This window comes from Aptenodytes forsteri, unplaced genomic scaffold (assembly GCF_000699145.1).
Source record: "Aptenodytes forsteri isolate BGI_AS27 unplaced genomic scaffold, ASM69914v1 Scaffold563, whole genome shotgun sequence".
In the NCBI taxonomy this organism is placed as follows: Eukaryota; Metazoa; Chordata; class Aves; order Sphenisciformes; family Spheniscidae; genus Aptenodytes; species Aptenodytes forsteri.
The window spans coordinates 1,487,979-1,511,392 of record NW_008795318.1 but is presented as its reverse complement, the minus strand read 5'-3'; the positions used below and the strand labels follow the sequence as shown (position 1 = coordinate 1,511,392).

The 23,414-nt window shown below is 38.2% G+C and overlaps 1 protein-coding gene across 1 annotated transcript in view; it reads left to right on the top strand.

Annotated features, from left to right (window-relative positions):
* The window catches only part of CA10 (carbonic anhydrase 10), a 215,746-nt gene extending 210,154 nt beyond the window's left edge, over positions 1 to 5,592 (top strand). The window contains exons 7-9 of the mRNA XM_009279683.1: positions 1,846 to 2,000; positions 4,536 to 4,710; positions 5,570 to 5,592. Of these exons, the coding sequence (XP_009277958.1) occupies positions 1,846 to 2,000; positions 4,536 to 4,710; positions 5,570 to 5,592 (353 nt within the window). The remainder of the gene's footprint in view (positions 1 to 1,845; positions 2,001 to 4,535; positions 4,711 to 5,569) is intronic.
* The last annotated feature ends 17,822 nt before the right edge of the window (positions 5,593 to 23,414 follow it).

Below are 23,414 nucleotides of genomic sequence, written 5' to 3'. Positions count from 1 at the left end.
GGCACATGTTGCCCAGAGAGGTGGTGGATGCCCCATCCCTGGAAAGATTTAAGGTCACGGGGCTCGGGGCTCTGAGCAACCTGCTCTAGTTGAAGATGTCCTGCAGGGGGGTTGGACTAGGTGACCCAAACTATTCTATGATTCTATGACATGCCAAGATTATTTTGTAAAATAACAAACACATTTAAAATATGAAATAACTGTAAGGCACTGGTCAATGTGGTATAAATGTTACCACTCTCACCTTGACACTAACTGATGCTATAGCCACTAATATTGCTACCCCAGAAGCCTGTAGCATGTTGACTGCACTATGTCAAAATAAAAAAATTTGCTTTGCCTGTGATGGTTGATTTCCTGTTGCCCAAGACAGTAGTCTGCAGTCCTTATTTTTTTTCCCATTAGGTAGTAGGAGACAAGCATTTTGCTCATCTAAGTTTCATACTTCAGCTAGAATATTTTAAATTCAAGTTAAATTACTCTTTTCTTTTTTAGTTCTTATACGCTTCCTTGATCATTCATATTTCTTTCCTTGGTTCCATTTACAATCTTTTCCCGATGGCCAAGGAACTGTTTATCAGCTTTAAAAAAAAAAAACAACACAAAACCAAAAACTGTTTAAACTTACAGTGAATGGTACATGAAAATATCAGAGAATCCAACAGAAATGCCTGAATTATTGACATTGACTTAAAAGATTCACTTTCTTTTCTTTAGTCTGAGCAGTATCTTCTATTTTATTTGTACTATCTTCCTTGCCTTCCACTAAAAACAATGTCTTGTGTATTGAAAAGGGAAACACACCTAAATACGCAGCTTTCCTTGCCCGCATTTTAGCACTCACTCCGCAAATAAACCATATTGAACACACTACATGCAAGTGAAAGCATGCAAAGAGATTTCGCAACATTACGGCTCGTAACCATCCCAGCTTTCTCCGAGATACACGATAGCAGTAGCATATAAGAAGTAAAGTGTGTATATCCCCGAGTATTTCCTATTAAGGAACTCCTACAGCCTAAGATTTGGCAGGAAATTCTGAGCTCCAGTTTTGACAGCACTGCCAAAAATATTGTAGGGCCAGCATTACACAAGGGAAATAGTGCACATCGTATCAAAGTTCCTCAGCCTTTTCTATGAATTTTGAAAGATATAACCATATCTCATTATATTTTGATACATGTGCACAGGGTGAATTCTGTTGCAGAGGGATACCTCATTAATTCACAGGGAGACTTACAACAAAAGCAGGGACTCTAGTAAGCTGCTTTCCAGCATACTTTTTCACCCCGATTTTAGCATTCTGAGTGAGCTTGCACTGCATCCACCCCCACTGTGCACATGAAAGGCCAGCAGGCTTCATTGAGCAGCTTTATTATCATGCATTAACCTTAACTTCCTCCTGTGGTAGAAGGGCAATTAAGTTTTAACACTCTTGGCCTTCCCAAGGCTTTGTTGAGCAAAAACTGTTAATCACTCCAAGCTACGATAAGTTGACATTCTCCAAAAGACTGCTGCATCTAAATCAATAACTGCAGCTTCAAGAAGCTTTTAGCTCCAGTTCTTAAACATGATTCAGAGTTTCACTGTGAATGCTTGGGCTAAACTCACAGAAGGTGTGCACGGGCATCTAAGAGTAGAACTCAACCCAAGCAGGATTAGTGAATTCACGTTACTTGTTCTTGTACAAACTGCTGGAGCATTCAGAAATGTATGTTCATTACACTTCATATTTCGGTAAAACTGATTATGATGTTCTGGAATAAGGATTGTACATAAAAAGGGTGGGATTTTTTTTGTGAAGCTATTGTTTTATCTCAATTATTTTCCTTCTTTATTCTCCAGATGATGCATACTTACTACAGGGGCTTAATATTGAGGAACTTTATCCAGAGACGTCTAGTTTCATTACGTATGATGGGTCAATGACAATTCCACCCTGCTATGAAACAGCAAGCTGGATAATAATGAACAAACCTGTCTACATAACAAGGATGCAGGTAAAAATAATAAAAAAGTTACTCGATCTGGTATAGGTACAAAAGAGTATTTTAAACATATATATTTGTGGCTTTACATACAAAATCAGATTCAACCTTTTGCTGTAGGGATCTCTGCCTGCAATTTATACCATTTGCAAAAGCATTGAAGAGTTTTTTGCCAAAATGAAAACATTGACTATTTAGAGCTCCCTAAGTATCTATACACACACACACGTACTTTGAGGTAGGCCCTACTTTCAGTGATTTGAACCAAATGGTTTCCGGCGGTCTCTTCAAAACTAAATTATTCTATGGTTCTGTGAATAGAGATATGGGGATTCTAAAACAAATCTAGCAGTGTTGTGCAAAAATAACTGAAGTTTTAAGTATAACAGAGGCCATTCTTAGGTCAGAAAGAAACAGACAAATTGTAAGTGACATTCGTGGCCATTTAAATACACATCAATAGCATGTTAATGTGACAGAGATCCAATATATGGATCAAAAATCAGCCAGTGCTTTCTGGTATAGAATAAGATGACAGGATAGACATTGCAAGTATCTTCAGAAAAATCAGACTGAAAAATTGAAGCCCCTATTAGAAAGAAGCAGGATAAATTATGCAAATGAAAACATGATTAATTTCATAGTCAAAATTATGCTGTTGAGGAAACACACCAGTGGAAAAGCCATAGAGACTACATTTCTGTATGACTCGCTTACAATCCAAGGCCTAACACCAGAAAACACCAGGTTAAACACCAATTGCAGTCTTCTCCAGAGCTTCCATCAATGAGTTGCCTACGGAGCTGTGAGCTGAACTAAAACCTATTCTCTTGCGTACTAGAATCCCGAAGGAATACTTGAACAACCATCTGCCTGTCCCAAGCATGCAGCAGAGCAATCTGGCCTAAGAAATGAAATGAGGAATGATAAGACAACCCTAAAGATTACTTTGGGATTTAAAAATCATATTAACCTTATAAATAAGATGACTTTAAAAAGCCTGAGAGATGTTATATCTTCATGATATTCCTTCTGTCCAATTTTGTCTAGATGCAGAGAAAGCACTTTGTTTCTTTTCTAAATGGGTACTTTGGGAGAATGATGCAGCTGAGCACAGGCAGACATGCTGTACAAACCCTAAAGATTACTTTGGGATTTAAAAATCATATTAACCTTATAAATAAGATGACTTTAAAAAGCCTGAGAGATGTTATATCTTCATGATATTCCTTCTGTCCAATTTTGTCTAGATGCAGAGAAAGCACTTTGTTTCTTTTCTAAATGGGTACTTTGGGAGAATGATGCAGCTGAGCACAGGCAGACATGCTGTACATTCTGAACTTTTCAAGCAGGAGACTCGAACATTTTCCTACAAGCAACATTTTTAGTTACAACATTAATGTGCAAAACAAGGATTAGAATATTTCTGGAGTCTATGCTAGTACCTATGGGTTATAATCTCATGATACTTACTCCTTGTCACGCTTTACTGGTTAGTTACATCCTCCACTATTAGTGCTGCAAACTGATTTCATGGAATACTTACTAATTACATCATGTACTCAGACTGAAAAAGCAACACACAAGTTTTCCCTGGGAGCTGTTAAAGATTTTCAGTATGTAAACCCCAGCTACTGGATTTCCCCATTTAAGCATTAAATGCCACAACCAAACCTCTTAAATTGTACACTGACATGGAAAATATTTTCTTTTTATATTTTTAAACCAAAATATTTTTAGGGTTTCTGATTTACAGATTGCAGCTTTTTTTTTCTCCTCTCTCCAGTTTCCTATACAAAGTTTGAAAGATTTTGGTTGACTTGAACCAATTAACATGCTTTTAGCACAGCTGCATAGTCATCATAAGAACCATTGTCATCTGCTTGTAGTTTGCATCCAACCACTGCGGGGCGCACTGAAAATCCCGAGTGATTCAGTAATTCCCTCTCTGCTGATCCGTAAAACCATCTCAAAAGAAGGCCAGAGTCTACCAGAAGAACACTACAGACACAGTACAGACAGTATCAGGACAGACTTGTCAATGGAGAGAGGATTTTGCTTTTTAACATCATTAATTTCATGACTTCAGCAGCATAACTCTGTCAGTTATCCTTTCCATCCTGACTGGCCATACCTGCTTCTTGAGTACCATCATCCAAAACTCTGTCTTCTCAACTGGAAGCTACACTAATAGCTACAAAACTTAGGAAATTAGTTCTTGTCATTCATCAAGTTCATCTTCTCTGCACCAGCTGCTGCCATCCAGTACTCTGGATTCCATTTGTTTCCTGCTCAGCCAAGGACACCTCATACCATTTTCGTTTACTCCACACAAAACTAGTTACTTTTGTTTAAAATGGGGCTCAGAAACAGAGGACCACAGAAGGAACAGTTTTACCTCGTTAACTCTTTCAACCCACCTCTGACTACAAATCACTGAAATTCTGTTTAACTTTCATTTATTAAGTAGTCTATTTAATAGTGTTGTATGTTGTTTACTTGCAGGAAAGACCAGTACTAAAAATCCTTGTTTTGTATTTTGTATAGATGCATTCTTTACGACTGCTAAGCCAGAATCAGCCATCACAGATATTTCTGAGCATGAGCGACAATTTCAGACCAGTCCAGCCTCTCAACAATCGATGTATCCGAACTAATATCAACTTTAGTTTACAGGGAAAAGATTGTCCAAACAATAGAGCACAGAAACTACAGTATAGAGGTACGTTCTACCTCCAGAATAATCCTTTCTATGCTTACACTGAGCTCTTTTCTTTGAGAAACCCAAGTGCATAACAAAGCGTACAAATAAAAACAAATGAAACTCCAGATCTGGGGGACTAATGGTATGAGTCAAACATTACATATTTGAAATGGATGAGGAAATTTGCCCAGAAACATGCAGGAAAAGCATGACAAAAAACAGTCTGGGACATCTAATATTTTTTTAAAGGCAGATAGGACAGGCCTTCAGTTTTCTAGCCTCATTTTAAAGTCTTCTCACCTTACAAAGTGCATTTTGCTCTGTCTTACCCACCTTGGAAAGAAAAAGGGGGATGAGCTAGTCTTGATGACAGCTGATCTCAAACAAAAGAATAAATTTCACTTTGGAGGTGCGCCACCATAACAAACACCCAAATTGGAAAGTTTTGTATTACACAATGGATATTAAACAAATGAACCAAGCCAGTCTCCTGCTGGTAGAGTCTTACACTGCCACAGCTGGGGGCTCACAACTGAGCTGTAATGTGTCTTATGGATCTTTTAGCCTACGCACACACAGTTGTATTACCTGCAATAATGGTATAAAAGCGCCTTCTTACCAATAATACTATGGTTATGAAGGAATACTACTGAAGGGTGGAAAAGAAAACACATTTTCAGCAACAAGGCTGACGACTGAGTTGCAATACTTCAAAGAAACAGTCATTCAGACTTAATTCTTTTCCAGAAAGAGGAGGAAACTGAACCTCCTGGCTGTTTCAAGACATTTCAAGTTCCTAACACAGTGTTAAATCCAGCCAGTTTCATATTTGGAGTTTATTAAAGCATAATTGTTTTTTGTTTTGTTTCTCTTTCAGTAAATGAATGGCTCCTCAAGTAAGAAAGACAGAGCAGGCAGAACCCATAACCTCAGTGGAATGCGACTACTGTGAATTGACATAATCTAGAATGCACCCAACCTCACTCTCTTTGGGTTCGCGACAGCATGTGCAAACGTGCTGTAGGAAAAGAGCTGCCATGTTGGAAACTCAACTAAAAATTCATTCATATGATCGTTGGTAATTAAAAAAAAAAGTAAAAAGACAGCATTACAGTAAATGTGATTACAATTTTGATACAGTTTTCCTGAACTAATTTAGCTTCACAAAGAAAGACTTTTCAGCCTTTGTACATATGAAATTCTTCCTCTATTTCCCCCTCCCTCAAATTAAAAAAAAAAAAAAAAAAAAAAGAAAAAAGAAAGAAAAAAGGTGGCTCGGTACAGCATCAAAGTGGAGTTGTGTTCTGTGTGCCAAGTAATCCTTGGAAAGCTCTCATTATTTCACTATCATTAATGGATACTGACAAGACAGAACAAGACGACTGTTGAGGAAATTTATTTCTAGGTTATGATCTTTCTGTTCATTTAATTAAAAAAGGGACAGACTTTGAGAGATAAGTATTGTAAATATATCGCTGCAGAATATAAAGGAAATTGAAATATTTCCCTCTGTCACATATCTGTAGTAGGATTTGCCAAAATCAGAATTGATCCATTTTCTGTTTCTTGTTTTACAACAGGTCATACATCGTGTTGGTTACTATTAACAACTCAATAAATGTGTTTAACAAATTAATTTAGTAAACTTGCTTTGATTTATTTTTTTTCCTTTGGGTGTTGGGTTGGTTTTTTGGTGGTTTGGGGGGGTGTGTTTTTTGGTTTTTTTTTTTACTTCATTTGTTTGTTTGCAGCCAATTTAAGTGATGGCAATTGGGAATGCACTTAAAGCTAGTATAACTTCAACTCTATGGTCCATCATTATAATAGGAGCTGGGCTCAGAAGCAGAAAGCAGTTGAAACATATCTCAGTTTAAAATTGCCATTTTCCCTGCTGAATCCATTATGAGGACAAACAAATTAAATCCTGTAAATTGGTGGTGGAAAGGGATATCTTTTCTTTACAGATGAAGCAGGAGCTGACCAAGTAAAAGCAAATGCCTTTTTTCTTGTTTATAATGGTCATTCACTGTGTTTGGTTACTGTCAAGAACTCAATAAATGTGTTTAACAAGTTCACATAGCGCATGTTTGACCTTCTTGCACATTAAGGGATTATTTTTTATTTATTTATTTTATTTTTATCTGGAGAGGGGGCAGACCTATGCTATTCCATTCCTAATGCTCACTTTATAACACTGAACATGTTGAAGTTGTTCACAGAAAATAAGATGCAGCTATAAAGCACCATGCCTGACCAATGAGTTGTTTATACAAAATGGAAAAATAGGCGCTACAAGAAGTGTGAGGGAACTGAACCACTGTAAGAAGTTATAGATGTTGCAGGCCAACTAGCTTTAACATGACAAACACATTATTTCATCTTTGGCTGAAGAGAACAGTGCAGGTAGCATCAGACAGGAAACTCTTGAGTCTGTGTTGCAGACAGCGGTTTGGAAAGATTGCAATTTGTGTGGCTTCATCTGTGACATGAAAGGGAAAGTTATCAGGAAAGTGAAAACACGCACAGGCTGGCATTCAGCGGACTCTCAAAGTAGGTACATGGATGTAGATGGAAACCTGAAAGGAACCCAAAGTTGTCAACAATTAAATTGCTCGGTGAAAGGTGCGGAGAAATCACGAGGGAGAGAGCAGAGGTTGGCCTAGGTGGGCTGTGACACAGTGATGCCGTATTTGTAGCAGGGTTCTGGGCTGATGACCCTGGCCCAGGATCCTATTAGCACATATATAGTACCTGATCCTTAAGTTATTTCATTTTGAGCGTTTCAAATGGCTTCTATATATCAGCTTAACACTGTGCAGTGATCTGAAAAATCCACAACACAACCACAGAAATGTCACACAGTGACTGTTACACTGTAGATTAATATTGTCAAATTCTGCACCTGAAATAAAGCAAAATTATCACCTTAGATTTACCTAGCTAATAAAAAATGAAAAACAACACAAGTCACACACATTTAGTATTTTTGAGTTGCCCTAGTGATCTACAACTTTTAAACTTGAGGTGCTGGGATTGTTTCCACTACTTGTTTGGGTGGTTTGGGGTTTTTTAAGCTTCCCCTATGATTGTTAAGGTTGTAGAGTAAAGTTACTGAGAGCACAAACTCCACAATGCTTCAATCTGTGTTTTTGGACAAATATCTGGCAGTTGTTGATCCAAGTTTGTCACTGACAGAAGGTAGGGAAGATAAGCCAGGCCTCCATTATAAAATTTTTAATAAGTAATAAAAACCTATTTTCTATTTTACTGAAAGCTGATTGAAGGGATTTAAGAGGAGGGAGAGAGATGATAGAAGGGACTAGTCCTAGGAAGGAGTCATGCTGTGCTTCGCATTAGGTGAGGCTGCAATATAGAAGCCCTGCAAATAGAGAAATGGAGCAACCATACTGGGACACCGCAAATGTATTTGTCAACTTTTCCAACTCGATTTTGTGAGCTAATGAACTCCATCTTGCCATGATTTATTTAGGTTTTTGTTTTAATAATAGATTGCAGTAGAAATAGACCAAACCAAAGCTTAGAATTAAATGTCTTGCACATTCTTCACATTTCGGTAGTGCTCAACTCTAGACATCTAAGCTCCAGTTTTTCAGATCAGGCACGTATCTCTCTGTCAAGAGACACTGAGCATCCAAAGAAAGCCACACCTTATCACAAAGCCTTTAAGCAAAAAGATGAAGTTTCAGTACCAACCAGCTGGCACAGAGACAATCTTCCAATGTTCAGAATCTATGCAGCACGGCAACATGTGCACATAGTAATCTCTCCAACTTGAGTGCTTTCTGTCCGCGATGCTCACCAGAAGCCTGGCTGCACACGGAGCTCAATACTCAGTACTTTGTAGTAAGAGCTGAATTTGTGGCCTCAATACTATCCCTGCCCGCACCATTCAGATTATGAGTGAGATTCTTTCCTTGTGATAAGGCACAGTACAGGCATGAGCTACCTGGCAGGGAATATAAACCTGGCAGCGGTCCTCAATGAACAGTCAACACCACAGGCAGCACCAGGTTGCCATGTCATGGTGATAACAGACATTAAGAACCTAATACTGGGAGGAAATGCTCAGATTTGATCTTCTGCTATCACGGTTAAGAATGTGATATCAAACCAGGTACCAAACTTATCAAGCTCATTTGATGATAAAAAGCATGAGAAAATTCAAATTTACAGTACTGTAAAAGCCTCTGTTTCAAGTAGTATTCAAAAAAGTGTAATAGCCAAGCTTTATAAGCTCAGTTTTTCCTTTAATTTAATCAAAGGAAAAATTGTTTTTATACAGAGAATAAGAACTAAATAGGATCTGTGGGATGAAGGCAGAAAGCAGACCTTCAGCATAATTGTACCTATAGATACCATGTATTTCTGTCCTTCCACCATTCTATTCCAGCCTTGAAAGCTAAACCAGCAAGCAAATATCTCAAGGATCTGCCGTGCAGCTTGGATATTTTATTAAAAAACAAATTCCTATGAATCAAAAAACATCCTTTCTCACCATTTAAAACCTCTTACTTTTCTATAAAGTACATACTCTGAAAGAAGGGAAAATGGTGCTGAAAAACTGAGACCTGAGATAAAGGCACTGGCAGCCTCCAGCAAGGCTGGGAACAATTGCACTCGAAGGTGTGCAAGGCTGTACTCCCCTGTACTGATCCAGAAACTCAAACTCAGACAAGCAACTCAATCAAAAAGGTAAGTTGGCCAGCAAAGATCAGAAGAACTTAAAAATCACCCGAATTCATGTTTTTATGCATAGCACTGCTTGCTCTGAGCGTCCATATGCTGTTCTACAACCTGGCCTTAAGAAATGTCAACAGTAACTGCTGCTCAGATGACATTGGTTTGTCAGATACCCGAGACACGGGGGCCTGGCGGCAGTGGGCTGCCAGCAGCCAACATCGTTTTAAGTACTTTGCATCCAACGGTGTTTCGATCTGTAGGACTTTTCAAAACATTTGTTGTAAAACAAAGAAAAAAAACCCTTAGGATAATACTTCAGAATCCTTCCTGCTTCTGACAGACCCTGCCTTTACTCTCCCCATTTTGGTTTTCTGGGGGTTTCACACCTTGCTACTTCCAACACTAGCCTTCCCTTTCAAAATTATAAGCAGCTTTGAGCAATGCAGTAAAGGCTTGCCCCACAGAAACCCAACCCTGCCATAAAAATACAAGAGTTGGCAAGTCTCTTGATATTAACTGTTGCTGGAATCAACATATTTCAGCTGCCATTAAAAAATTTAAAATAATAATACAAAAAGAGCTGCTACATCTATTAATTGGTAAACACAAGCTGGAAAGCAGGATATGATTGCACCCAAAAGACCAAGACCAGAAAGCAAATAAACCCCTGCCAACATTTAAGGTATCCCTTGTGATCTTTAATATTAAGAAGGAGGGGTGTTTAATTTTTTTCTTTTATTTTTTTCAAGTACTCAGGGTTAACAATACTAAAATTCCATCTCAATCTGAAAGTAAAGCTGAAACTTTCCTGAGCTGCTGCTTTCAGGAGCTGAACCTTCCCCAAAAGTCAAGAACTGAAGGGAAAACTGTAACTGATCAGTGTATTTTATTGCAAATACTAGAAATGCAGCAAAAAGGCAGATGTTTTGCATGTTCTGCTGTACATCTCAAAGCTTTGGAACTGGACACTACCCAAAAAATCCCATGTTTGGTTCCTATACTCAAAACAGTATAAATTTTTCAGACAGATCAGCCATAACTGCTCCATGTTTTGTTTGGTTTTTTTTTTTAATTAGATTTTATTCCCTAGATGTAATGGCTGACAAAGCATAGAGAGTTTGCTGTAAGAAACACTGATTTACTAGCAAAAGGCTTACCGCAGTTCTCAACAGCTTATTGTAAAATTACTGTTTGCACGGTAAAGAACAAGAACCATTTATAATGTGAAACGTAATGCAGGCAAATATTTTCCGTTTCCTACAGTGTCAGGCTTCTATTCTAATAACTAAAGATGTGTCAAACACATACTCAGAGCAGAAAATGAAAAACAGGATAATAAGTCTTATAAGGATGGGAAAATAACGCTTAGTGATTAAATAGAGCAAAAAATCCTTAGAAGTGTTAGAAAAATAGAAAGGAAAAAAATTGACAGTTTATTAATTTAGGCAGATGCTCCCACCCAGTAAGGGAAAAAAGAGCTAGAGTCAAAAGTAAATCCAAGTGGAACAAAGTTACAGCTGCAAAATACTACCGTCACCCCAGAAGGAAGGTTAAGGCTATGAACCTCAGCCTTGGGTGGCTATTCCCAGCACAAGGAGACAGTCAACACCTAGCAGAGAGATCTCATTTTCTGAGACATTCAGGTATTTGCATCCAGGGCATATGTTCAAATGCACAAGTGTAGAGTTTTTGCTTGATCAAGGGAAAGCAATGCTGAGTCACATTCAGAATGTCCTTCCCGATTCCTTGACTCCAGTCTGGATGTGCCTCCTCAATGCTGTATCAGATGATTTTGCAAACCAATCTCTAGGGCTCTGCAAAGAAATCAGAGTCTGCCAGAAATAACTCATGCTTTGCTTCGCTTACTGTCCTGCTGCACATCTACGCTTTAGCTGAGACTACTTGGAACTTAATCTATGCAAAGCTAATGTCCGAAGGGCAAAGCAGACCTCACTCTTATGTTACAATGATGGTAGGATTAGCTGAGGAAAAGCAAGGGCAATCGAAACACAAATCATGAAGAAGGATTTAATTATGAACCACTGTCAATATGATTGTTGCGCCCTGACTCACCTGCACCAGGGTTATGTCTTACAAGGGCACATAGAATGGGTTGCTGGCAGGGCCTCATCTCCAAACTTCTCCCAAGTGCCAGGATTCAGAACACTCCACGTTTTTAGATGGTTCAAGGTTTATTCCTGCTATTTTTGTTCCACCTTAGTGGTGTTTCTCCGGGGGGGAATGTAAATATCACCTGAGAAATTTAGCTCTGTATGCAAGTTTTGAGTCAAACTTAAAGGTTTGTTTAAACACCTCGCTTTGGCTAAGGGTCCATTGGCTGCAGTCACACAGTTTAAGTTGAACAAAGTCCTTTACACTAAAATCTGTTGGCATGCTAAACTGTGAGACAGTGGAAAGTGGAGGAAAAAGGAGAGGACAGGGAGGAGCCAGGAACTGAATGAAAAGAGTAACTGACCGTAAAAAAAAAAAATCATCACAGGAAATTTGTGACATCTGGTTGTGCAATGATTGAGTCCCTGGGAAGAGACAAAAAAAATAGCGCTGGGAAAAATATTTTAAAAATTGTTGGATTCCCCCCCCCCCAAGTGTAAATAAGGGAAAGGAACAAGCATGAACTTCTACCAACAGCACTAGTAAATTCATCATCAGCAAGTTGATGAAAAGACCAAAAGTAAAAGAACAAGGGGGTGCCACTTATGTATATATCTACACAAGATACTTGTCAATTTTTTTAATTTTTTTTTTTTAACCATTTTTGACCATTTGATAGGGAAAGATCACTCCTCTAACAGTAGCACTTCAGACTTAACAGCCTAAAAGACTCTTGGATAACTGCCAGATTTAGCTTGCAAGATGAGTAAGTGATTGTAAACTACACATGGTAAAGAGGTGGGAATATATCAAATGATGAGGAAACGCCATGTTAATATTCAAATATGTGATAAAAATCTTATGAAGGTATGTTAAGACAACATAGAAAGTCATAAGCGTAACAGCAGAAAACCGAATTCGGGAGAATCACAAGGGGAAAAGATCAATCTTCTCCCTCTGTCCTGAATTTTTCCCTTAATGATACAATAATATAGCAGCAAGCTGATTTCAGCTTTCTGCCTTCTTTCAGGCATAATTTAAAATTTGACAATATGAATAATAGTGACATTTTCAGACATTCATGCCAAAGTTTTGCCATACTGGAAGCCTCATTCATTAAACATTTATTTGTATCTGTGTTCTATGAGCTGCAGACAAATTTACAGAAGTGGACCTCTATTGACAAACATTTCGCCCAAATGCTGTCTGCATTCCTCCACCACAGATGGCCAGCTGAAATGCTTGCGTTAAAAACCAAATCACTGAAACTCTGCCATACCATAAGCGGTGGCAAGAGGGATTGTTCTACATGGCCTCTCCTTAAAAGCATATGAACTAACTAAAGCAAACATGCCCTTTTGAGACCTTAAATCATTGAGCCCAAATTACAGACCAAGAGGACTTTGGCTCTTAAAAGTCTTGATGAATCCCAGCATAATTCAGAATACAAATGATGAAGCAGGTACAGAATAATTCCAGCCTTCAAATTTCGGGAATTTACTCTTCCCCCACCTCCTTACATGTCGCTTGCCTTACATACAAATAGAGAGAACTTCTTCATAGGGGACATACTTTTCTGTAAGCACGGGAAATGCCAGAGGACATAGTCATTACCCTAGGTAAGATTTCTGTAGGCACTCTAAATGATCTGAACTGCCTCACCCAGTTTTCTAATAAACAGGTTATTTCTACTGAAGACCTACTATTCAACTCTGTCTCTGTTTTTTCACCACACTGCGCCAGGGAGGCAATGCATGAAGGTTTCAATGGCATTTGGGGTACAGCTTCACTGTGGATGTACAGCCCTGGTGCTGGCTTTCAGCTCAGAGCCCACCTGCCCCCTTCCTCCCCCTGTGCCATTCCGGCTCTGGCAGCTCCGCCAGCTCTTCAGTTTATTAGCGGGTCTTTCAGATTCTTCTGTTCCCATGTACTTGCCATGCACAGCAAGATAATCATTCCCAGGGCAGGGATATATTCTCCCACCAATCATTTAGAGCCCTGTTTTCTCATCCTCCTTTTAAAGATTAATTAGCCCTATCTTTTAAAAATAAAAATTCTAAACTAGATAGAAGAGGTTGGCTCATAAAGCAGTTACAGCACTGTCTGGATTTCTACTGCACAGGCAAACAGCGGCTACCTTCAAGCCAAGGGCAAATTGCAAGCTCAATTCTCTGAGCAAGGATTCATACCATTACATGGCAAGCTAGCAGCCGACCCTTGTGACTGGCATTCAGGATTGTTATGCTTTCGTATGAGTTACATTTCACAGGAGGCTCATCTGCACAGACCAGTGCCTGAGGCTGCAAGCCTGAAAGCAAGCAAGTCTCCAGCAGCCTGACTGCATGGCCCACAGAAACACATCAAAAAGCTGATATACGGATATGCTGTCGTGATTCACCATGTTGCTACACTACAAATCAAGCAAAACAACAGAGATCACACCGACTGCTATTATCAGGGCACAACACTAGGAATACGTGGCATGCCTTTTGCTTCCCTGCCTCCCATGCCTCGATACGTCCATGCTAGTTTTCATCACACAAATTTCAATATCGGCTAGATCAGAGAGCAAAATACATAAGTTAATTACTACCAGCCTGTCCTACTGCGACACCTAAAATAGCTATTAGGGACAAGCAAAGTAAGTATTAAGAACAAGCAAATTAGATTGGCCTTCCTTACCTCTGTCCTAGTGTTTATATACACATATCAATTTTGGTTTCCAACACAAAAGTGTTTCTGCAAAAGTACAGACTACATACTCTATTTTGATACATGATTTTCATTCACAAGCAGTGCATGCAACTGTGTAAACAAAAGACCCGGGAAATCTGGGGCCTAGTTCAAGTTTAGAGAAACTATACTCCGTAATAACAAAACTGTCCGTGCTCTATTTACATCTGCTTGATGCTGCACTGTGATTTGGAAAGGACTGTGAAATAGATGAGAAAGGAAACAACTGTCTTAAAGGCAGGAATGAGGTTAGATTGTTTAGACTATAACAGCTTGCTATTTTAGGATATTTGTTTGCACGGCTACTATGAATTTTTTTGAGGTTTTATTATCTCTTCAATTTTAATATCTCAGAATAATAGTATCAAGTTATTTTTCCTCATATTTGTTATTTATTTGCAGTTTTATAATAAATTTTCACAAGTTAATTAGAAAGTTGCTTGTTTGGGGCATTTAGGGGAAGAATATGTCCTGTGAAAATAATATCAAGGTTCCTTACATAAAGGATTCTTCAAAGTTAGACTACACAGAAAGAAGGCAACATATTTGGTATCACCTTCATGCTTGCCAAAGCCAAACACGCTGAAAGAGACAAACACAAAACAAACAAACTTCTCCAAACTTTACAGCCTTAAAATATATTTTCTCTTAATAGAATTTACCCTTATTTGGTTTACAAAACAGAGCACGGAAATAACGTTCTCTGCAAGCAGCTCCATAAATATTGTGAAATGACTAACAAGAGACACGCGGCAATGGAATCTAGTTGCTTTTATAGTCTAGGATTTGTCACTGTGAATCAGAAGGTGTTGTGAAAGGGTAGTAAAGTTTGGTGAGTGATTGTGACAGGCTGGAGCTTAGCAAGGTAAGCAGCCCCTTTGCATTTCAGGAGTGGGCATCTTATCATGATGGGGGGACGAAAGAAAAAAAAAATCAGTAAGATTGAATTCAAGATGTTTCTCTTCATGAAAGTTTTCATGTCAACAGTCATTTCAATGCTAATGTCAACATTTTTTTTGGAAGAAGCAGTACCCTGTAACGTTCATTAGGGATGTTGTAAGCATCCCACAACATATGGTGTCTCAAGTCCAATTACTTTTCTATTCAAACCATGACCTTGAATAGGTTTTTAAAAGAAGAACGAACACAGAAACAAAGCCCCTTTTGCTTATTTTATGGCTTAGTGGTATACTACTGAAACTCAGAATTATGTCAAATTGGCTTTTTGTTTGTTTTGCTTTCTCTTTTTTCCAAATTTAAAAAAGTTATGGAAGCTTATTTTAAAAAAAAAAAGTAGTGGTGGCCACATCTACTCCCTAAGTCTATTTGCACATTAAATGCACCGTGTACACAGAAAAGGGTATTCTGAAATACTTTAACCAGCCATTGGCTAGATTTGGTTTAAAGTGTCTCTATTCAGAAGGCTAACATTGAACATCTCTATATCCTGCATAGCCTGAAGCTCAAATTCCTCTCTGCATTGTGATAACCTCATAACCCAGATGTACGAGAGGCTCACTCTGACCGGGTTTTCCTCACTGCAGCTGCCCGCTTTGCATCATTTCTGAATATCAGTCTTTCCAGTTCAACCCATGCAAAAAAGGACAGAAAAATTTAGAAGAGCCTGTTTCTAGGGCTATTATTTAGGCCCCACACCTGACTAATTCAGGAAACAAAAGAAACCCTTTCCTCTATATTTTACCTTTGAAAGCACTAACTTCACATGAGGCTTATTTGGCAATACTTGTTTGCTGGATAGAGCTTTTCTTCCGTGAACAGCTTCCCCTATATGATTTTAACAAAAGCTCCAAGGGTATTTTGCTTATGTGAAGATCTAAAAATCTGACCCATTCTATGTCAAACCTATTATGCTTCCAGAAAATAAGTTCTTTGTAAATATAAATGATATCTTATTGGAACTTATCCACTTCCCACAAGAATAGGGATATCACTGCGCTGCTACAAAAATACATGTAGAAATAATACTGTTATAGAAAGCTGCAATTACTTGCCATCTTTTTGCAAGTTCTTCCTAAAACAGATTATATTGTTACAATATAAACACCCATGCCTTTAATGGTACAATTAAATCTGGAGCAATTAGTGTAGATAGGTACCATAGTTCTTCACTGAGCTTTGCTCAAATATCCCCCATCATACTTGCATTTTAATACATTAAGATATGTAATTAGGTTTAACGTATGTCCATTTGTTATGCACAGTCACTGGAAATCAAGTTCACTTTGAATATATTTTCTAATTGATATTTAGAAACACTGGCAGACAAAATAAGTGCTGGAGCTATATTAACACAGAGATAAATACACTGACATAAACCTCTGTTACCCTTTTTAATGGTGAGAACATTAATGCAAGACATTAATTCATGAAAATATTCATAATTTTCCTCTTAACTTTGAAGTAACTTCCAAGCTATGGAAAGATCAAATATGATTCGTATTTTAGAAAAAGAAATATTGATGAAAGAAAAATCCAGGGAGGGGAAAAGAAAAACCCACCCAGGGTATATACCATGCAAATAAATGAACTGAAAGGGCTGACTTGTCTCAATAGCCATCAGTATTATTCACGGGAATAGAGCTCAACAAGAGAAGCCATCTTTTAAAATATTCTGCATTTGTAGTGTTATTTATAACAGGAACTGAGCAGAATGAGAAGCTGACAGCACTGCAATAGGAAATATGGTCATTCAAGAGAAGAAGTAATGAGCTTTCTGGGACTTCCCCACAGCCTGGGGCTTGTGAGATGTTTGTTCCACCAGAGGCTGTACTTGCAATCTGTGACAAATCACTGCCCCCTCTTATGTCTCTGTTCACACCTAAAAAAAAAAGTGATAAAACCTTAGCACAATAGGGAAGGGTTGACATAAGAACAACGACATAAACAATTCAGATACTGCAGTAATGGAAGCCCTGGCAAAGTTTTGGATAGATTCACAGTACAGACACAGCCACAACAGTGCAGTATTTCCTTTTTTTTTTTTTTAAAAACGATACCTCCAGGGATATGGAGAGCAAAACTTAATCCCCATTCAATGCCATGACGAATTGTCAGATCTGCCTGACCAGCAAGAATTGAGCTATCAAACTACAGCCAGCAATGTTTAGGTAACAATATTGAGCATTTAGATAATGATGATAATTTTCCAGATTCCTTGAAAATGACATACCACCCTTTCTAGATGAGGTAACCGAGGTAGACTTCAGTGGCTAGTACAGGGCTACTCAAAACACTAATTCCAACCTAACACCAAGTTCTGTGCCCAGGCTGCACCTTCAAATAGTTGTTTTCCATTTCCAGTCTATTTCACTGCTCGTATATATTTTCTCTGCATCTTCTCACTCCCCATAGTGAGCAGAGAGATAAGCACACTGAAAAGCTTGCTGAGCAAGATCAGATAGTGTAAAATAAATAAATTATTCAAAGCATACCAAACTCTGTTTCATCAAGGCTCAGAACAGGCTTTCACAAAATCCACAAACAACAAGATAAACAAAATATTATGAAAAAAGGAAAAATGTTACTTTAAAAGCAAAAATGTAAGGTTAAGGATAAAGAAAGAGGAGAGGAAAATGAAACAAATGTAAACCAAAAACAGTAGTAACTATTCTTGCATCATGTTGTTCAGAAGAACTCGAGTAAGATGGTAGCAAATGCTTCTATTAACATTGAATACTGTCCTTTCAGGATGCTGTTCAATACTGGCAAAACATGGGGAGGACAGAAGAACTAACAATGCCTGACAGCAAACAGAAAAAGTACACAAATTCAGCGCTTAACGAGAAGACCCGTATAAGTGATATGATTCAGCTTAATTAGCAATATGTTTAAGAAATATTCATGTCTACACAATTTTTAGAGGTGGGGGACACTTTCCTGAGGGGAACTGGAATACAAAAATGTGTACGCAGGAGTGTCCTATGTTTTGTGAAACAAAAGACGTCTCTTCTTCAGACCTCTCTATCATCTTTCACTGTGCTGAAGAGCTGTTGCCATGAGACAAATGTTGCCAATTTTTTTTTTCATGTATTTGCAGGCCCAAGTTCAGCAGTGATCAATTTTTGATGGTGACTTTACAGAGACTTCACAATATGCAGTTGTGATAACACACAAATTACAGAACAATACTTACTGAAGAATGAAAAGTATGAAGTACCATACTCATTATAATGAACAATTGCTTAATTAATGCTCTACAGCATGTGCATGATGTAATTCTAAAACAGAGCTATCCTACTGTATATGGTAATACCCCCCCAAATCCCTAAGCATTATTTTTTTTTCTTTATTATTTTTTGCATTCTTTACCTAGACAAGACTGAGAAGGCCTTCTCTCGTGAATTGTCATAATTGCTTTATTTTCTGTCAGCAGCTGCACAACAGCTATTGCAGTTCAAGGCTGAAATTCATGTCCTCACATTTTGCTTCCCCTTCTTATAGCAAGAGATGAAGTACTCCTTTCTCCCAGATGCATTTCAGCACCCCAGAAATACCTGCATTTGATTCCACTGGGAAAAATCCTCTCTAATTGGTAAACAATTTTGTGCTTATTAAGAACAGAAGGTGATACAGAAATGCAAGATGTAGGGGCGATGAGAGAACACTCGCAGCCCACCTGGATATGGCAATGGGAAAAACTGGCACTAAGACCCCAGACACTGCACAGGAATATACTGTGTACCTACAAATGCATGAGAAACAGCAAGCTAAAATTAATGCATCTCGTCACATACACTGCTGCCACTCTTGTTAACAAATGAAAAATAATCCAGGACCTTATCACTGGCACTGACATATCCTGTATCACTGAAACCTTACCAGCTGATACCCAGGGCGTTACACTGCCCCATCCCTTCCCTCACGCACCTGATACATTCATAGACCTGGGAAAAGACACAGAAGCACTGCACTCATCTTCTCTGCTAATATCAAACGCAAGGGAGATGACTCAGCCAAGACCTTCATATTCAAGTTCATTCATTTGACACTTGAAACCAGAGTCAAAGCCAGCACATGGCTTATATTCATTTATAAAGTATCATGGATGGACAGATTCATGAAGGAGCTTGCCAAGTCTAGGAGGAAACTATAAAAAGCGTGTCGAGCTAAGACTACCCAGTGTTCAGAGTGATTGGGTTACAGACAAGAATGCCTCAAACCTGATGTCGCTTTCTTCCCTCAGATTTTCACGGGATATCTGTGGTTTCACCCCTGTAAGACAGTCAAATCCTGGGCCTGGCCTTTCTTTTAGAAGAGGCCAAAGAGCAAAAGACATCGTAACCTAATCATTACCGTTCATAGAGCACTCTCCAATTCCCACCAAAAGGGTACAGCAGCGATCCTGATTTGACCACAGAGTGTCATGAATCCCAATTCCAAAACTGCTGAAAGAAGCAACGTTACCTGCAGGGAGTTGAAACCTGATGAACCAGCGTTGCATCCTCAACTCCGTATTGCCTGGACACAAAGCAGGGTCTCTTCAGTTTTCTGAAACTTAATCGTGTGAAGCAGATGAGCAGAAGTTCAAGTCCTAATGGCAGAAAACAAAAATGAATAGAGATCAGATAGAAACACAGTCTGAGCTGAAGTTGCATTACCCACACTTGAGAACCACCTTTTTTTCCCCACCATCTTCATGGAGTCAGCCAAAACTTATTTCAAGAAACTCTCCCAGGTGGCAAACCCCAGGCACCTACAAACTTTGCAGAATCCGTGTGAAGACTTAGAGACTTGGTGAAACAGAACGTTCCCATATAAATCCACACAGTATGCCTATACTATAGTACGTAAAGCCAACAACAGTCCAGTTTTTAAAACAAACAGCAGAGTCAGATCAGTGTTGTGTCCTCACTTAAAATCCCTCGAGCCAGCATATTTAAAGTTCAGCCATAACACTGCTGTTACAGCTGTAACACTGTAAGCAGTTACATTTATCCATTTCACTAATAGCAAATTTTCTTCTCCTTGTATATTCCAATTTGTTTCTTAATTCTATCAAACTAAATTCCTTTCCGCAATTTGCATACCATTCTAAAGTACAAGATGAACATGTTTGTAAAAAGCTCATTAAGTTATTACCTTGTGCTTTACAGTATTATGCAAGTTAAAATTGACTACAGATTTCTCTTAAATATGTGAGGGGTTTTTTTTGTATCAACCTATGTGTTCATTTGCTAAGGAACCAGTGTTAATAGAGAGATACCAATTCTTCTCTCCCCTACTCAAAACATCATTATGACTTCTATTTATATATATTTATACACACACAAAGTACCATACATGTGGCAGTCACTGATTATTCTATAATGGTTAAGGGGATTCATATATCACAACTCTGGCATACAGATGCTATCATCTTCAACTCATGTTTTCAGAGCCCTGAGGATTTTCATTTTTTAGGTTGATACCATAATTTCTCATGTTGTCAGTTCCAAACACGTGTATTGACAAGACTGTCAAGAGGTTGCCTTTTGTGCATTTATTTTCTCTCCCTCAGTTAATTCAAAGCTTTTCAGATTATGAGAAAGATGATTTATCCTTTAAGGTGTAAATAAATTCAATGGAGACAACGCATTTAAATTTATTTCTGTTATAGTACCATTAGCCGTTCCTTTCCAATGAAGCTTTATTTTTAAGCGGCCCTTTGGCATTCAACTAGCATGCAGCTTTTTGGTCCAGGACTTAGGAAGATGAGAACTCAATGGATGATTTTATTAGATTAATTTCTATGCAGTTCCATGCTGTAGCAAATTATAATTATTTATTATAAATACCATGTCTTGGCACTCTTAGTTTACTACTCCCCATCATAGATATCACCATAATGAAAAATACTGAGAGTGAATTTCTAGAGAAAAAATATGCATTCCTCCTTCCTTCCCCCAGCCAATAAACAGAAAGGTATGTGATATTTCCCCAAAACAACTCTTTAGACTAAGAACCACTGCAACATATAACCAGAGTCCAAATATCAGATTTACCAGAGCTGAAAAACATATGGCAGTAGGACGCTCAGGTAGCAGAAGGAGGAGCTAGTGTAAGATGATCATTTGAGGAGGCGGCAGGCTAGTCCTCAAGAATAACAGCAATAATTCAATAACAAAATAACTTTTTAGTTGAAACCAAACTGGTCATGCCAACCACAAAACATTCATAATTTGTTAATAATCTTAATGTCTAATCAAGTTGATTATTTAGCAATATTAAAAATCTCACTTGGGATGAGCCTTCACATATAATCAAATCTTCCCATTTTCCTTTCATTTCTCTACAAAGGGCTGGGGTAGAGTTTGTTCAGACATGAAGCAATTTCCATGAAATAGCTTTTCTCAACGCGAGAGTAAACCTACTAAGAGAAATGTTTCTGGAAATTTGATTTTTATTTTCAGTGACCACGTGAAAAAATGCCAGCTCTAGAGAACATTTACCACTTCCTGGTGACTTCAGTAGTCACCATTGTTCTCTGTTAAAAGGAAAATCTGTACAGTTACTGTGGATCGTTTCTGACCATTTAACAACCAACCACTGCAGGCTTGTACACATATGCAAGGCAGATTCTACCACAGATGGCTATGTTTGTAATAAACAGCTGATGATATTTATGGAGAAACTTCTAATCCATCACACCCTCGTGGTGACAATGGTTTGTTGTTTTTTCTTTTTAGAAAAAAATGACAGAAACTTCTTGCGAGTTCATTTAGACTAAATGCATTAAATTCAATGGGAATGATTCTGTTCACACACTTTCCCAACCCAACATTGAAATGTCATCTCTTGAACAGCCCTAAAGGCCTTATTTTTCAGCCTAAAAAATGTATTTCATGCTAGCGTTACCTGAAAAAGGACTTCAGGTTGACTGTATTACTACTAATAACCTAGACAGCTTAAGCTAAACAGGATGTAGCAAGAGCTAAAATGGCTAGAGCTCTCCAAAATAGAGCAAGCATGCATTTTGATCAGAAGATGTTGAACACATTGCTTAAAACCAAAAATTATTTCCTCAAGCAACAACAACAAAAACACCCCATCCTAAAGGCCTCCATCTCATGCCAGCTATGACATACATGCGAGCATGTTATGGACTGCATTAAGGTACAGCAGCAGTTGATCCCATTATGGAAGGGAAGAGAGTCCAGGCTGGGCAGTTTGCTAGGATCAACATCTGCCTGAATCTTCTTTTTGATTAAAAATCCCTATAGTCTAAGCTAACCCCAATGTGTCTTTCAAAATTAAGTTAAAAGGTTCCTTTAAAGTTACAGCTGTTGCTGTCTAAATCTCTCCTTTCTTGATGACATTATGCATAACTATAAGAAGGATTTCTATGCTCTTAGTGTAAAGAGCTGATGTTTCAATTAAGGCTTTTAAATCTTACATCTCCAGAAGAGTTCAAATCTCTGCCACTAATATCTTTTTTCTTTACTTACTCTGAAAGCATGATCAGTCTGACCTTCAATCTTCTTTGCTTTCTGCACTTACCTCCTTTTTCTCCTTGTGATTCTGTATATATTCACTTTCCAAATAGTTCACGTCCTCAATTTCCCCCACAGATTCGATGCTCATAACCTTTTTAGTGTTAAGGTTTGAGCCCCATGGGATGCAACCTTGATTCCCCAGCAAAAAATCTGGAGGATGAAAAACAACATTCCTCAATTTGTTTCAAGGTAAACATTTACTCAGTTTTGCTTGTTTGTTTTTAAAGAGCGGGTCATATAATTTCTCTTACAAGCAGAGTCTACCAAGTAATTTCATATTACTGAACTACAATCACTCTTTCATTATAGGAACAAATAGAACCACCGCTAAAGCATAAAAGGCACCTAGAGAGTAAATGGGGGGGAGGGGGAAACCACTATAGAAGATGATTTATATTACCTCCTTTAAACACACAAACATGTTGTGGAACACATGTTTTTTCACTTGTTTTTGTAAAGGAGGGTTTAACTTCTCAGCCATTAAGCAGCACCTAATTGTGTTGCCTTAATTCAGCAGCTACATAATTCCTGTCACAGCTGTATTTTACTGAATGCTAAAAATGAGTGATTTAATCCAGTTAAGTTTTGATATTTCAGTAAGGAAGAAAACTAAACATTTCAGATTCTGCATTCCTGCTCACCAAGCCGATCAGCTGAGTAACACATTTAGCCATAACCTGCAGG